The following is a 13,213-nucleotide window of genomic DNA, read 5'->3' as shown; positions in this document are numbered from 1 at the left end:
CGAACGCTTTTTCCCAAGTAGATATGACCATCAGCACCTCGTTATTGGCTGCAGGAGGTGGCGAACCAGTCCAAAACATGGCAGACCGCAATTCATGAAAGATGGTGATGGTTCTCGAAGAATTTCACATTCAAAAGAATAAGCTTTGAGGGACTTACACCGGTTATTAGGGATCCCAAATAGCGATCGGATCATAAGGTAGAGTTCTATTTACGACTACTTGATGGAAATCCACCATGAATCATACTGCCAGATTAAATTCAAACAGGAATCTACTGACTCCTTTCACACAAAGCATCGAATCTACTGCTTTGGTTACTGGCATTACTTTAGTCAAAAAAATGTAGCCTTAGAACATTACTTTAAAGAGATACAAAGTGCGAAGGAGCGCTATCCCAAAGATAAAAGAAGGCCTAGATGGCGAAGCCAACGCCCTTGGAGCATAATATCACACTAACACAATCAAATCAAATTGAGTAGCAAAACAATAGGTCCATCCAGGATTCGAACCTGGGCCTACGGAAGAGTCTGAATGTGCATCAGAATCCGACGTCCTAACCAACTAGACTAATAGACCACCAGAGGCCAGACTCTTGCCATTACCTGTTGTGGCCTCACGTGTCCACATAGAATCCCATATTTCGTTGGAATCAGGTCCTCGACATTTGTTGTGGTGGAGATTACCCACAGGCGGACTACCGACGGTAGTCCCATGACCTCCACAGCGAAAACACGACACCCTTCTGCTGATGAGCACAGCAAAGACCATCAAACACAGGTACAGAGCAAAGAAAAAGTATGATTCGTTTGGAAACTTTTTGAAAGAGGCCTCAATTCATTGAAACGGTTCACTCGAAAGGTTTTGGTTCAGAGAGCAGTTTAAGGGTGTACTTGATTTAGCTCAAAGTGAATTATGAGGAGTCGACGCGTTAGCCACCAAACCCAGTGAGGAGTGCATTTGAGCTTGCTAAAGCCTTGTTTTTGGGGGAATTCCCGGCTATTTTGTCTCCCACTTCACGTGCCCTCACACACAGTGCTCCTTATACGATCTACCCTTGTGTGAATGACTTGTCATCGGACGTAACATCGGAAGCGTCCTTAGATCAGATAAGATGGATCTGATTAGACAAGCCGGACTAGGTTCGATGAGCTCCCCCACAGCGGGCGATGGGCTACTTTCTATCTGTCTTAGCTCCACCATATACGTCAGGAGTCTTCTTTGGCAATACAAGCTTACAAGTGATATTTGCTGTAGAGAAAAGATCAGCGGGTTCCCCTGCAAAGGTCGTTGTTGAGTATAAGCACAATGCACTCACAAGGGCGGTTAAATTACTTCACCGGCTTCGGGGAGTCAGCTCTGGAAAATGGCGCACGTTCGTGGAAGAGCCTTGAAAGCCCTCTTGTTCTCTTCTAGCCAGCCTTGCTGCTGTTTCGATCATCCAAAGACTCGTCAAGGTACTTACACCTTCCCTTCGATCTCTGCTTCATCTCCAAGATGGCTCTACCCCAGTATACTACCTCACAGAACGGTGAAAATCTTGGCGTGCTACTCCAATGGAGGCTTCTAATTGTGGCCGCGATACTGCTCCTGGTAGTCTTCTTTCTTCGATGCTCGAAGGCCCCTACTCTCGATATCAAGCAGTACTCAAACTTTCCCCAGCCAGAAGAGGCAGACCCCGCAAAGAGGGCATTGGCCATGGATCGAGAAGTCTACTGGTCTAGGGGATCCTCGAAGGGCTTTTGGTAAGACCTCAGCTGTGTAGTTGATGTTTTAGATCGGGTTCAATGATTTGGCACCGTCCAGACGAGATCTTATACGAACAGGCACAGAAGCTCGGGTTCCCCCGTACTTCTCGTCGACTGGCGCCCTATCGAGAAGTTCCTGATTCTGTTTATCCTGGACAATGAGGTCGCTGAGCACACCACAAAACCATCGAAGCAGTACAGTACCAGCGTACCGAAACATCCTGCCATACAGCATCTAGCTCCTCTAGTTGGCGCACGGTCTCTTGTTACAACCGATGTGAGATTTTGGACTTTATTTCATAGTAACTAGCCATACTTGACGATGAGGGGCTAACTGCAAGCTGCTTAACAGGGCGATGAGTGGAAGGGCTTGCGAAAAAGGATTCTCCCGGGCTTCCAACCCCAGCATCTTCACAGTCTTGCGAGGGTCATTCTAGACAAGTCACGGACCTTTATTGAGTTTATGGAGCAGAAGGCCGCCACTGGTGCTAACTTTTGCATGGACGAGTACACCACGAATTTGACATTTGACGTCATCGGTGAGTCTATGAGAATCGCTGGCAGAGTCAATGGCTTACGCACCGCCCGTAGGTATTGTCACATTCAACATGGACCTCAACGCCCAGATTAATGGCAAGCAGAGTGACGTGCTGTTGACATACCGGGCATTATCGCAGGCCTTCAACAGCGAGTGCCCGGAAAGCACTGGCTGTGGACGTACTTGACCGACAATGAACGAACAATCAGACACTTTGATAAGAGGCTCGATTGTATTCTCAAGGAAGAAATTATCAAGCAGCACAAAAAGTTGTTGGCCGGTGACTCGACAGCATCCCGAAGTGTGGCGACCCTTAGTCTGCACGGCATCAGTGTCCTAACTCCCAAGATCCTCCAACAGACTAGCGATACTCTGCGAGGCTTCCTCTTCGCTGGTCACGACACGACGAGTATCCTGCTGCAATGGTGCTTTTATGAGCTTCACAGATGCCCTTCCTCAGCACAAGCTCTAAAGGATGAACTTGATGAGGTTTTCGGGGAGGCTTCAAACCCGAAGTCTGTTATGGATCAGCTTTACGGGCCTGAAGCTGGAAAGCTGTTGAGCCGTCTACCCTGTAAGTGGATCGCAAGTCCATGTCTGTCGCCCGACCTTCGAAACAGTCAAGCTGACTCCCCATGCTTCAGATACCGATGCGATCATCAAAGAGGCACTAAGACTTCACCCACCCGGCACCATTGCTCGAGTTGCACCTAGGGGATCTAATACTACTCTGACTTTGCCGAACGGACAGAAGCTGGTAGTCGACGACTTGTGTGTAACACCGCGTGCATATGTCATTCAGCGCCACCCCAAGGTCTTTGGCGAGACCAATGACGACTTCGTGCCCGAACGGTGGCTTGGGGAAGAGGGGTCGAAGATTCCAGACAGTGCGTTTAGGCCGTAAGAAAGGGGCCCAAGACGCTGCACTGGATCAGAGCTTGCGAACCTAGAGGTGCGAATCGTTTTGGCATGCGTTGCGAGGTACTTTGAATTCGTCAAGGTTGGCCAGGGCGAGCTGGATCTTGACGAGAAGGGACTGCCTGTGCTCAATGACAAGGGCTTCTACAAGACCAAATCTACCATGTTCTCTGTAAGTGGCAAGGGATGAGGTGTGGCTTGTTGTAAAGTGCTGATACTAATCTCTCACCTTTCTCTTTGACTCATCTTGTTACCGGTAAACCAGTTGATGGCATGAAAGTTATGGTACACATCAAAGAGCAGGCGTAAGCCCGAAAGCCGTCTCATCAGAAACAGACACAGGTTTCAGAAGACAAGAAGGTAGTGGAGCAATACTTCAGCTTGACGTCTGCCGGCGATCTTTTAATCGATTGCGGTGGATTGAGTGGGAATGGATGGCGACTTTCATCCAGCGAAAGCGTAGACGGTCAGAAGCGCCAAGTGCTAAGCCATGTGGCTCATTGCGCCAATGCAACGTCTGGATAGCTCCGTTGTTGTAGAATGGAGCTTTGGATATGAGGTTGCATTAAACTTGAAGTCTACCATGTATGCATACTGCATGCAGGAGGGTGTGAGGGGTTCTTTGCAAGGGTCCTCCGTTGTCGGCGAGTCAATTCAGCATGTATGTATCCAGGTGTTGCAAACAAGCAGATATTCTACACCATCTTGATATCTGATAGCTTGCAGCTGGCAATAAACTCATCAAGTGGTCATACATTACACCATAAGCATGGCCCTACCAGCGGCATCATTTCATGGCGATCCTTAACTTTGACGTTTCTCAAGCGAACGGAAGATGCCTGCATTAAGTGACAAATTCTCTCAAACCTCATAAGCGCCATTGCCTGCGAGTGTTAAAACAGACCTCCCTGCGAGGTCACTAATAACAATAAAGCTACCCTGTTGGGTACCCTAAAAGCATTGGATATAAGTTATAGATTGAAGTGTTCACCAAATCGCTCACAGTATGATGCGTTGTTTTCTCACAGCAATATTTGACCATGAAAATGGCCTCAGCTCTCATACCCCATGTCTCTTAGAGCAGTAGCCAAGTTTGTTTTCTGCCAATTCCTGAGAATAGTGAATAATGTCTGAGTAGCAAGGTAGAGAGGATTTTTTTGGCGATTTAAAAAGCTGTCCCTCGGGATTCTCAGCTGTTGCTAAATAAGTGAGGTCGGCCTGCGACGGATCCAGCTGACACCTCCTGGGAATACAACAGTTTTATTACCAGGCGAAGCGGAGGGAAATCGGAACAGCCCACAAACTCATCTTCAGCCGGATATTTAAGGAAGACATAATAACAGTGATGGACACAGGGCAAGCTCTGGAGAAAACTATTGAAGAAGATTGCAAAGCCCGATCTTGTAGTAATAAACGATTCTTTGGCTGGATTAGGTTTTGATGAAGAGGAGTGGGAATGTCATGATGCAACGGAAATGTTTACAAGCGGCAGACCACTGACAGCGAGCCAGGGCCTTGAGCCCCCTCGTTGCGGTTTTGTCAAACGCTGCAGATCAAGAACTTTAAGAAACCACCATCAGTACTCTTGCCTGGGCTCTACCAAACCTGTGTACACAGAGAGGCAAGGTGAGAAGTCATCATACGGACTCGCCTCCTGGCCTCCGTCAGCACCCAAATTCAGCCAAACAGTCAACCAAATCCTTCTCCGCTGCCTTTCTCATTTCCGTAATCTCCTCAGGCGTCTTTCTCTTCAACATAACCGGATGTTCCAGCGCAAAAGGGCAAAGCAAAGCATCGAGCCTTCTTAGCTTGTCCAGAGCAGATATACCCCGAATGTCGCTCGGTCTCAACGCCCCTCTTTCTGCCAACGCATCGTCCCAAGCCTTGTCCCGCGTCAGCTGTTTAGCGGCCGCTTCAGGTAGATCGGGGATTTCAAAATTTCCTGTCAGCATTGCCTTGCCTAGCCGGCCGCCGCTGAGGTCCGGGTCGCGCCCGGTCCCGCCGCCTGTGTTCCCGCCAATATCGCCGAGGGAAGTGAAGAATTCGTGGCAGGGGTGAGATATAAATGCCCAGTCAAAGTCGAGGATTGAAGTCAGTTTTTTCGTGTTGGGGTCGTAGAGGATGTTGTTCGTGGCTGGAATTCGCTGTTAGTCTGTTCAAAGCCTCGAAAGGAATATCAAGTGATGGCCGAAAACTTACTGAGATCTCCATGGATGAGAACACGTTTTCTAACGTCTACGTCCGATCCGTCGAGAAACTTCTCGAGACCCACGGCCAGAAACTTGTCAATGCGCTCCCGGACGCCGTTCGGTTTCCAACCATTCAGAGCCGGACTCACACCAGCATCTTCAATACGAAGCGCAAACATTGCTTTCCAAAAATCGCTGTACGACTCCCAAGGCCCGCCTTTGAGTATGGTCATCTGACCACTCACAATATTACCCTTCCCATCGATCGTCATACCTCCGTAGCTCTGGATACTCTCCGGCAGCGGCGCCTTCTGAATGCCCGCGAAAACATCTGCAATCTGCCCCAGCACATCCGTCATCTCGTCATCAGGCATGTCTCGAAATACGGTGTCAAGTGGCACGCCCTCTTTGAACTCCATCAAAGACCACCCAAAGCCGGACTGGGAGCTGCCGTAAGACTGCCAATCGTACAACGCCGGCACGAGCGCTGCGATTTCCGGCTTGGCCGAAGACAAGAGGCCCTGACGAGCAAGGTGCATGGCGGCGACCTCGTTCTCGACGCGGGTCTCGTGGACGATGCCTTCTGCCTTCGGGTTTGCGAGGCGCATTATAAGGATGGAAATACCTTCCTTTGGCGGGGCCACAGTATACGATCCAGCATTAGGGAAGGAGGCCGCAGTCGCTGGGGACGAGAGTGTGATTTTGTAGATAAAGTTGTTGTACTGGAACGGGCTGTCCTCCTGGTACTCTACAGTGGCAATGTCCAGGGGCTAGAAAGTGCATGTGTTAAATAGTGATTTCTAAACGGGAAGGGTAGTTTTACTTCTAATCCATAGCCTTGAATGACATCTCGTACGAGGTCGAGGCGTTCTTGATACTGTTCGTCTTTCATGGCGGATTATGGTCGAAACGGAGTCGACAATGGGATGAGAGAGTCAGCAGCGGTTGAGACGAAGTCTTAAACATCTGTAGCCAAGGCATTTGGAAAACATCACGTATTTTATAGTCGGACATTGCCGTGGGGACTGGATATCAAAATCGCACGAACAGGTCGCTTGACTCACATCTCTCGTTATGGAAGAAGAGCAGATAAATTGTGGTCTGTTCTGCCGCTTTATCCGGAACGAGCAGCTCGTAAAAAAGGGAGTCCGCAGTGGCTTCTATCGTGTCGACTGTTGGGACGAAGCGGAGAGAGTTCAGCAGGGGCAATTAGCGGCTCTGTATGAGATATGCCAGGATTGACAAATCGGATGCGGTCCGGACTGTGAAGCAACGAAGCGATATGCTGTTGGTTGTGGTTGAGGTCATGACTTGCAGCAACGGACATGGCATGATCCCTGCTAGGTGCTCTGTTGCCTGGAAAGCTGTCCCATCTTGCCTGTTGAGGACATGCGTGCCTGCGCTGTGCCGCAAAGATGCACAAGCGCGCATCAAAAATTGTATCCGCCAACGTCCACGAGGACGTCGTTATCTTCATGACGAAGGTGTACCTAGTGCAAGGTCGCAAAAGGCAAGGCTAGGTAAAGGTAGGCGGCCAAAGTGGGGCCGCAACGATCTAAAGTCCGAACAGTTTAAAGTTTGATGATTTGATGCAAGGGTTTGGCTCTATGATGCTTCCTGGTTTTGAGGTGGCAATCATGAGCAGCCGTTATCGTTGCAAGACTGAGACGCTCCCGAGTTGCCGGATGAAGGCTTCCTCTTCCAATCTACACATAAGTCGCCGAATGTTAATTTTTTGTATTCAATTACAAGAGCTTGGCGGAGAACAAACCGTCGAGTGGTAGTAGCCGCCACCGCCAACACCAACAATCGGTTGCTCAGGCTACGACTTCAATCCCAAAAGCCAAGGAGTTTCTGAGTACATGTTACACCTTTTTCCAATAATAATTATAGCATACGTAAATCAGACGGACTTCAAGCAATCCTGCCAGACGACTCAAGTTATGGACGGATTCCAATAAGCTATTAATTAAACAACGGAGTCAACTTGCCTAAATCGTTTCTCACTAGGAGGAAGCCTCATGTAAGTAGAGGGTCCATGGGCGAAAATTCTTGGGCGTTGAAGAGAGGAAAGCACAAGCGCAAACGCCAAGTCTTATGAATCAAACTCGCCCACTTGTAACGTAGCTGCGTACGACGCTGCTGACCAACTTTTTTAGAGATCGTCCAAGTCTATCCATCCAGAAGGCTGGACTCGTCTCTTACGAACCCCCGTTCTGCTCAGCCATTCTCCACGTCGCCTAGGACTTATCGGCGCGGGACCGGAGATTCGAGTATGAGGTATTTACAAAGGAACGACAAACTTTTTCCCACGATCCACGAGGCCGATTGCCTGATTCAACGAGAACCCTCGTGTTGAAGCCAGTGGGAGTTCCACTCCGGAGTATGCTTATATTGCCAGATCCACCGAATGCCTGCGATCATTGCCGGACCTGGTCAGGACTGTCGGTGTTGCGGAGTGCGTTCCAATGCCGCAGTATAGCAGTTGAACAAGGTTATCAATCTCGTCTAATCAATCTCATCTTATCAATCATGTAGGTATCTCACAACCACCTACTACAAAAGAAGTGTTCCTTCCCCAGTTTCTCATTCGAGTGTGTGTTGTCATTCCTCTCGTAAACATCCTCACTCGGCATCATGAAGCTCATCACCTTGGCCTCGGCGATCCTGGCCCTGGGCGAGACGGCCTCAGCCCGTCTTTCACTCCGATCCAACGAGACGACCACTCGTAACGCAACGTATGACTACATCGTCGCCGGCGCCGGAACCGCAGGCATCGTAGCCGCCGAGCGCCTCGCCGCCTCGGGCCGCAGCGTGCTCCTCGTTGAGCGCGGCGGGCCCTCCCTCTACATGTCGGGCAACCGCAAGACCTTGCCGTGGAACGACACTGTCACCATGTACGACGTCCCGGGTATGTCCGACTACACGGGCGCGGACCCAGACCTGCAGTACTGCAAAGACCTCGTCATCGCTGCGGGGTGCATGCTCGGCGGATCGACGATGCTCAACGCGCTCATGTTCATCAGGCCGCGCGCGGCGGACTTTGCAGGGTGGCCCAAGGAGTGGCACTGGGAGAACGGCGTCGCACTGGCAGCGGAGGAGTTTTACGAGCGGCTTCCGGGGACGATTCTGGCGTCGGAGGACGGTAAGCGGTATGATGACGGAGCATACGAGGTCGTGTCGCGCTTCTTGGGGGCCAACGGCTGGACTGAGCGGGATGCGTTGAACGATGTTGAGGAGAAGGAGTTAATGTACTCGCACCCTCCGTGGTCGGTAAGTCGTGAACGGTTCCATACTGGAAGATGAGATCCTCTAACAACACCGTGTAGATCGCCCACGGTCTACGAGACAGCCCCTACGGTCCATCCTCCCTGACGCAGAAGTGCTCCCCAATTTCACACTCGAACTCCACACCAAGGTCCTTCGAGCGGTGCGCGACGGCGGCCTCGTCACAGGTGTCGAGGTCGAACAAGACTCCGGCGCCCGGGAGATTATCAACTTGGCCAAGGGCGGATCCCTCATCCTTGCCGCCGGCACCCACTCCACGCCCCGTGTGCTTTTCAACTCAGGCATCGGCCCCGCCGCCCAGATCGAGATCGTGGCCTCCGGAACGACGAACCTCAAGCTCCCGCCCAGGAACCAGTGGATCGAGCTCCCCGTCGGCAAGAACCTCAAAGACCACGCTGTCGCGACGGTCACGTTCCAGACCAAGGACACGCTTGCTGCTCTGCCCGATGCGGCGTGGACGAACCCGGATCACGAGTCTGTCGAGCTCTTTGCTCACGGCAGTGGCCTGCTGGCACAGTCGGGTCAGCGTCTCAACTTCTGGACGAGCGTCAACACTACCCATGGAGATACCCGTTATATCCAGGGCACCGTCCGCGCCGATGGCAACAACACGATCGGCGTCAAGGTGTACCTCACCCACGGCACCACCTCCGTCGGCACCGTCGGCATCACGGCCGATGGAACAACCAACATGACGCAGAACCCCCTCCTTCACACCAAAGGCGACCGCGAGGCCCTGACCAAGATAGTCGACACGCTCCTGGGCTACGCCCGCAAGCCTGGCAGTATCCTAAGCGTTGATGGTAACGCGACTGCAGAGGCCATTGTTGCCAAGGCCGGCAGCGGTAGTCACTACCTGGGTACCACGCAGATGGGCGCCCATAACGACGGCAAGAGTGTCGTCGATCCGGACACCAAGGTCTGGGGCACGGAGAACTTGTTCGTCGTGGATGGAAGCATGCATCCCGAAGTGCCTACTGGTAACACGCAGGCCCCCATCATGGTGGCTGCTTTGTTTGCCGCCAAGAGGATCCTGGCTGTCGAAGCCGACATTGAACTTACTCAGTAAACGGAGGTGAATCAAGAAGAGCAGTTCTTTGGGTTTCTTGTTCTTGTTGCCTTGCTGAAATACTAATACCACTGGCCCTGGATATTGCTCGACTGAATTCAATCAAGCCGAAGGTTGTGCAATTGCGAAGGAGCAAAGAAGGGCAGCTACCTCACAGAGGCTGCCTGTCTCCATACATAACGCGGGGAGGGACCATTGACTATGGACTTGAGAGAGATTTTCTTACCATCATACCTAATATCCGTCTTGTGAATTACTTCTAGCAAATCCATCTCGTACGAAGACATTGGTTGTTTTAGAGAGATTCAGGTCTGGAGCAGGAAGCATGCTAGCCTAGTTGAGAAGACCAGACCCTACCCGTTTCTATTGGTCTCTCAAAGTATGCCCACAACCCCACGGTGGACGCAAGATTCTGCGTAAGATGACTTTATCTCACACACAACTTTCTAACTGCCACTCGAGAACTTGTTCTCTTCTCAGGGTTTCGTGGTGTAGTTGGTTATCACGTCAGTCTAACACACTGAAGGTCTCCGGTTCAAGTCCGGGCGAAATCAATTTTTGCTTTTGAAGTCCGGACCTGTGCCACTTTCTTGAGGTGTACCGAGTTCTCCGTTGTTTCCTTAATCATTTGTGACCGTGGTGTGTATGCATGTGCAGACCTCTTGCTGAGTCAAACATCACGGACAATTCCTAAACTCAGCTATCAACCACTCCCACAACCCGTCCGACAACGCGGTCCCACTCTTCGTCCCAGCGCAAATTACCCTCCTTTACAGCTCCTGCCTTGAGGTTCTTCAGCTCATCCTTGCCACCTTCATTTAGCAGCCTAACCAAGACCTCGGCCAACTCTGTGGCCGTCTCAAAACCGCATCCGTTCACGCCCTCCTTGATCAGCTCGGCGAAACTCTCGTACGCAGAGTATGCCGCCACAGGCAGACCCGAGCCGAACATGTCAACGACCTTCATCGGCAAGTCGACGCCGGAGCTAGACATGTGCAGACAAACACCAAGGTCGGCGCAGGCGAGGAGCGTAGCGTATTCGCGGGTGGACAACCAGGCGGTCAGAATCGTGACGCCAGGAAGCTTGCCCTCGAGGCGGAGATTCTTGATCTTTTCTTCGTACTCGGTCTTTTGGGGCCCTTTGCCAGTAATGATGGCCAAGATAGGGGGCCTGCCTGCGCCGGTTGCGGTAACGGCTTCTTCGGGGTGGGCGTAGGCGACGAGGGCGTCTAGGAGTAAACCAAAGTCCTCGTCGGGTGTCCAGGAGGTGCTGCTGACGATGAGACGTGTAGTGCCGTCGATGATGTTCTGAGCAACGTCTTTGGTCTCCTTGAGATGTGAGAGAAAAGCGAGGCGAGCATCGGATGATTCGATGGGTTGGAACACTTCGGCCGGGCGGTCGTGCAGAGTAAAGATGGGCTTCTTGTTGCTGTAGGGCTTCTCCTTGAGCTGGCGCGCCATGGCGTCGGTGACGGTGAGGTTGGCGGTGGGCACGATCCTGCCAAAGTAGGTCTCGTACTTCTTGTAAAGCCATACTAAAGGGTTCTTCTGGCTGCGGCCGGTGGCCATGATGGACCAGCCATAGTTGTGCCAGTCAATGAGGAGGTGGCTTCCCCTCAGCAGAGACACAAGCAGAGCCAAGTGCAGGGTCGGGATAGACGGGGGGTTCTGTAAGAGTCAGACGTGTACATGATGAGATGGCGACTCACATACCTGAATAATGATCCACCGGGCTGGGGGCGCCGTGTAGGCCAGAACGTAAAAGATGGACCAAGCTTGCCAGATCACCTTGGCAGGCTTGTTGATGAGAAACGGCAATGTGTTCCATTTGAATACAGTCGGAAGAGGAGGTAGAGGGTACAGCGCAACCCGCTCATTGCCAACAAGCTCCGGATGGCGGGCCGTTTCCTTGTACCCAACGAGGTCGACCTTTCCTCCATGCTTCATGACGCTCAGCGCATGGTATTGCATCCGAGGGCTGCGGCCTATATCGCCCAGCACCAAGATCTGGATGTGGTCATCTTTAGGGTTCTCGGCTGCGTGGTAACGGGTTGGAAGCAGGCGCGTGAAGAGGTTGATGCCAAGGGCGGCGATGAGAGTAGTGACGATGCCAGCAAGGACAGAGAACACGAGAGGCACCACCGACATGTTGGCGAGGGGCGACGGTTAAGCGTGCGGGTGCGCGCGAAGATGTGTCGCGTGAGCTGAGGCAGCCGGTCGGGAGTGGTAATGAGAATCGTAGTGGAGTTTCAAGACGATCGTCAGCCCTTGAATGTGGTGGTATCGGTTATGCAACCTGGCCCGTCCTGTCATCTGAAGTTGCAATATACCGTCTTAGCGCATGAGGGGCCTAGGATGGTGGATGAATGGCGGGGGAAGGGCCTCTGTTTTGGGGGGTTTTCAACGAGAATGTAGAAAGAAAGGGGACAAAAAAAAGGCAATTGCCTAGACTATCGCGTGACCGACGATGGCCTCTTGTCCAGGTCCCAAGACTGGGAGCACTTTTTGAAGCTGCTTGACTGGGCTAGACCCCCCTCCTTCCAAGAGGTCGTCCTGGTTTGCGCCTTCCAACTTGGGGTGAGCTTTGCGATGTTGCAACGGTGGCGCCAATCAGGGGTCGTTGCGCCCGATAGCAAGGCTTCGGAGAGTGGGAGTGGAAATGTCACGTGGACGATAAGACGGACGCTCGGTACGTCCCTTTTCCCAATTTGCAAGAACATGCAAGAACATGCAAGAGACACCCGGGGAGCTTCGTCAATCTGCATTAAAATGCTCTTCACAGTCTTCATAATCTTCACAATTCCATCCCTGTGCCTTAAAAAGGAACACTCGACTCGACCCGTCTTTTCGTCACCCAATCAATGGAAAACCAGCTGCCGCACATGCAAAACCGACACAGACCGCCAGAAGCCTGAGCCAAAATACAAAAAAAGCAAAAGTCGTTAATGCCTGGGGGTCTCGTTGGAAGCAGGAGACGAAATTCTCAGACAGGCATGGCTTGCCCAGGGGGAAACATGTCGCGATGGGGCTGGAGCCATACATTGTCTGTCCAGAGAGTGTACTGTAGCATGCGTGCGATAACAAGTGTTAGCCACCTCACCGCTTTCTCCGTAGCCATCCCATCGTAGATTATCGGGGCCTTGGATCGGGGCTGTAGGTAGTCTACCTACCCACCTACCTGCGTGTCTCTGCTTTACGCCTGCTGGCTTGCTAGCCTGCATGGGCAACTTTATGCAGCCAGCTCCTAGCAGCCCGGCAGCAGCCAAGCGTTCCGCCCCCTCTCCTGATGGTTGTCTAATTCCAATGGCGAATCACAAACACTGTCACAACGAACGTGCCGCCAACTTCTCCTCCCCACACGGAGAAATCTGCAGGGGCTGACTGCTGGATTCCTCTTTGGGACAAGGCGGGAGATTCATCTGAAGGCGCTGAAAGGAGGCACAACCCGGCATACCATGCATCCCG

The 13,213-nt window shown here is 52.0% G+C and overlaps 4 protein-coding genes and 2 non-coding genes across 6 annotated transcripts; 3 read left to right on the top strand and 3 right to left on the bottom strand.

The window, feature by feature from the left end:
* Positions 1–489: 489 nt before the first annotated feature.
* Positions 490–577, bottom strand: ColSpa_tRNA_154. Its single transcript is given in 2 exon segments — positions 490–524; positions 540–577. It is a non-coding gene; the product is annotated as a tRNA-Gln (tRNA).
* A 918-nt stretch (positions 578–1,495) lies between these two features.
* ColSpa_05970 (putative sterigmatocystin biosynthesis P450 monooxygenase stcS) lies at positions 1,496–3,392 on the top strand (the record flags this gene model as incomplete). Its single annotated transcript, XM_049272182.1, has 6 exons — positions 1,496–1,743; positions 1,825–2,023; positions 2,099–2,285; positions 2,424–2,858; positions 2,929–3,171; positions 3,220–3,392. The coding sequence occupies 6 exons, from the start codon at positions 1,496–1,498 to the stop codon at positions 3,390–3,392; spliced, it is 1,485 nt and encodes a 494-aa protein (XP_049128139.1).
* Positions 3,393–4,866: 1,474 nt separating this feature from the next.
* Positions 4,867–6,283, bottom strand: ColSpa_05969 (uncharacterized protein; the record flags this gene model as incomplete). Its single annotated transcript, XM_049272181.1, has 3 exons — positions 4,867–5,336; positions 5,402–6,161; positions 6,248–6,283. The coding sequence occupies 3 exons, from the start codon at positions 6,281–6,283 to the stop codon at positions 4,867–4,869; spliced, it is 1,266 nt and encodes a 421-aa protein (XP_049128138.1).
* A 1,745-nt stretch (positions 6,284–8,028) lies between these two features.
* Positions 8,029–9,748, top strand: ColSpa_05968 (cellobiose dehydrogenase; the record flags this gene model as incomplete). Its single annotated transcript, XM_049272180.1, has 2 exons — positions 8,029–8,664; positions 8,744–9,748. 2 exons carry the CDS (start codon positions 8,029–8,031, stop codon positions 9,746–9,748), a joined length of 1,641 nt encoding a protein of 546 aa, XP_049128137.1.
* Positions 9,749–10,228: 480 nt separating this feature from the next.
* ColSpa_tRNA_157 lies at positions 10,229–10,302 on the top strand. Its single transcript has one exon. It is a non-coding gene; the product is annotated as a tRNA-Val (tRNA).
* Positions 10,303–10,444: 142 nt separating this feature from the next.
* On the bottom strand, positions 10,445–11,896 carry ColSpa_05967 (chitobiosyldiphosphodolichol beta-mannosyltransferase; the record flags this gene model as incomplete). The annotated part of the gene is made up of 2 exons (XM_049272179.1): positions 10,445–11,416; positions 11,462–11,896. 2 exons carry the CDS (start codon positions 11,894–11,896, stop codon positions 10,445–10,447), a joined length of 1,407 nt encoding a protein of 468 aa, XP_049128136.1.
* Between the last annotated feature and the right edge of the window lie 1,317 nt (positions 11,897–13,213).

This window comes from Colletotrichum spaethianum, assembly GCF_022836535.1.
Source record: "Colletotrichum spaethianum MAFF 239500 DNA, contig13, whole genome shotgun sequence".
Classification (NCBI taxonomy): domain Eukaryota; kingdom Fungi; phylum Ascomycota; class Sordariomycetes; order Glomerellales; family Glomerellaceae; genus Colletotrichum; species Colletotrichum spaethianum.
The sequence above is the reverse complement of the archived record's forward strand: the minus strand, read 5'-3'. Positions and strand labels throughout refer to the sequence as shown.